The 1,017-nt window shown below is 40.6% G+C and overlaps 1 protein-coding gene across 1 annotated transcript in view; it reads left to right on the forward strand.

The window, feature by feature from the left end:
- Positions 1-646: 646 nt before the first annotated feature.
- ADAMTS3 (ADAM metallopeptidase with thrombospondin type 1 motif 3) overlaps positions 647-1,017 on the forward strand; it is a gene marked incomplete at both ends in the record, with an annotated part of 151,262 nt that continues 150,891 nt past the window's right edge. The window contains one exon of the mRNA XM_081333324.1: positions 647-652. Coding sequence (XP_081189450.1) covers positions 647-652 — 6 coding nt within the window. The remainder of the gene's footprint in view (positions 653-1,017) is intronic.

The raw sequence follows: 1,017 nt of genomic DNA on the forward strand, positions 1-1,017 counted from the left end.
GTGTTTCACAAATGGGTCTCTCAAATTGTCTCCATATGCTGGTGGAATCTGACTTTGTTAGTTTCACTGGCTGTTTCTGCAAATTTATAGTTTAATCGTTTCAAGTAAAGCAGACATATCCTCCTCTGCAGTAAATTAAATAGAATTCAAAGTCTGTTGATCCCTAGATGGTATTCTAGAAATATTGAAGGAGCTCGATGTAATGAAGTGAGCCCCAAATTCCTGTTGCTAAGCAAGACAGCTGCTATGTGAATTTTGACCCATTTTACGACCTTCCTTGCCACAGTTGCTAACTGAATCAACACAATCTAGAAAGAGTGCAGAGAAGAGCAACAAAGATGATCAGGGGACTGGAGGCTAAAACATATAGGGAACAGTTGCTGGAATTGGAAATGTCTCGTTTAATGAAGAGAAGGACGAGGGGGGACAGGATAGCAGTGTTCCAATATCTCAGGGGCTGCCCCAAAGAAGAGGCAGTCAAGCTATTCTCCAAAGCACCTGAAAGCAAGACAAGAAGCAACGGATGGAAACTAGTCAAGGAGAGAAGCAACCTAGAACTAAGGAGAAACTTCCTGACAGTGAGAACAACTAACCAGTGGAACAACCTGCCTCCAGAAGCGGTGAATGTTTTTTTTTTCTTTTAGTGATGGAGGTCAGAAGTCACTTCTTGAAATGTTTCTATTCTTTTTCTTACTTTGTCCTTTTTCTTTTTCTTGCCTTGCACCGTTTGGTCTTCCTAGTTCTCCTTTTTCCTCTCCGCGTTTAGCTTGCATTTGCTTTTATGATTACTGTAAGCAATCAGTTATTAAATATTAAAAAGTGACTCAATGGATATATATATATATATATTTTTTAAAAAACAATAATGGTATACATGAAATGCCAGCCTGGGGGAGACTGGCATATCTGACGGTATCAGCAGGCAGATCAGCATCTCTAGGAGCACAATCTGTGACTCACGTGTTCAGTTCGGGAGATCGTCCATCTGCTGAAAAGATGGGCGAAGAACGTTTCTTC

This window comes from Vipera berus (assembly GCF_964194415.1).
Source record: "Vipera berus genome assembly, chromosome: 7".
Taxonomy (NCBI): Eukaryota; Metazoa; Chordata; class Lepidosauria; order Squamata; family Viperidae; genus Vipera; species Vipera berus.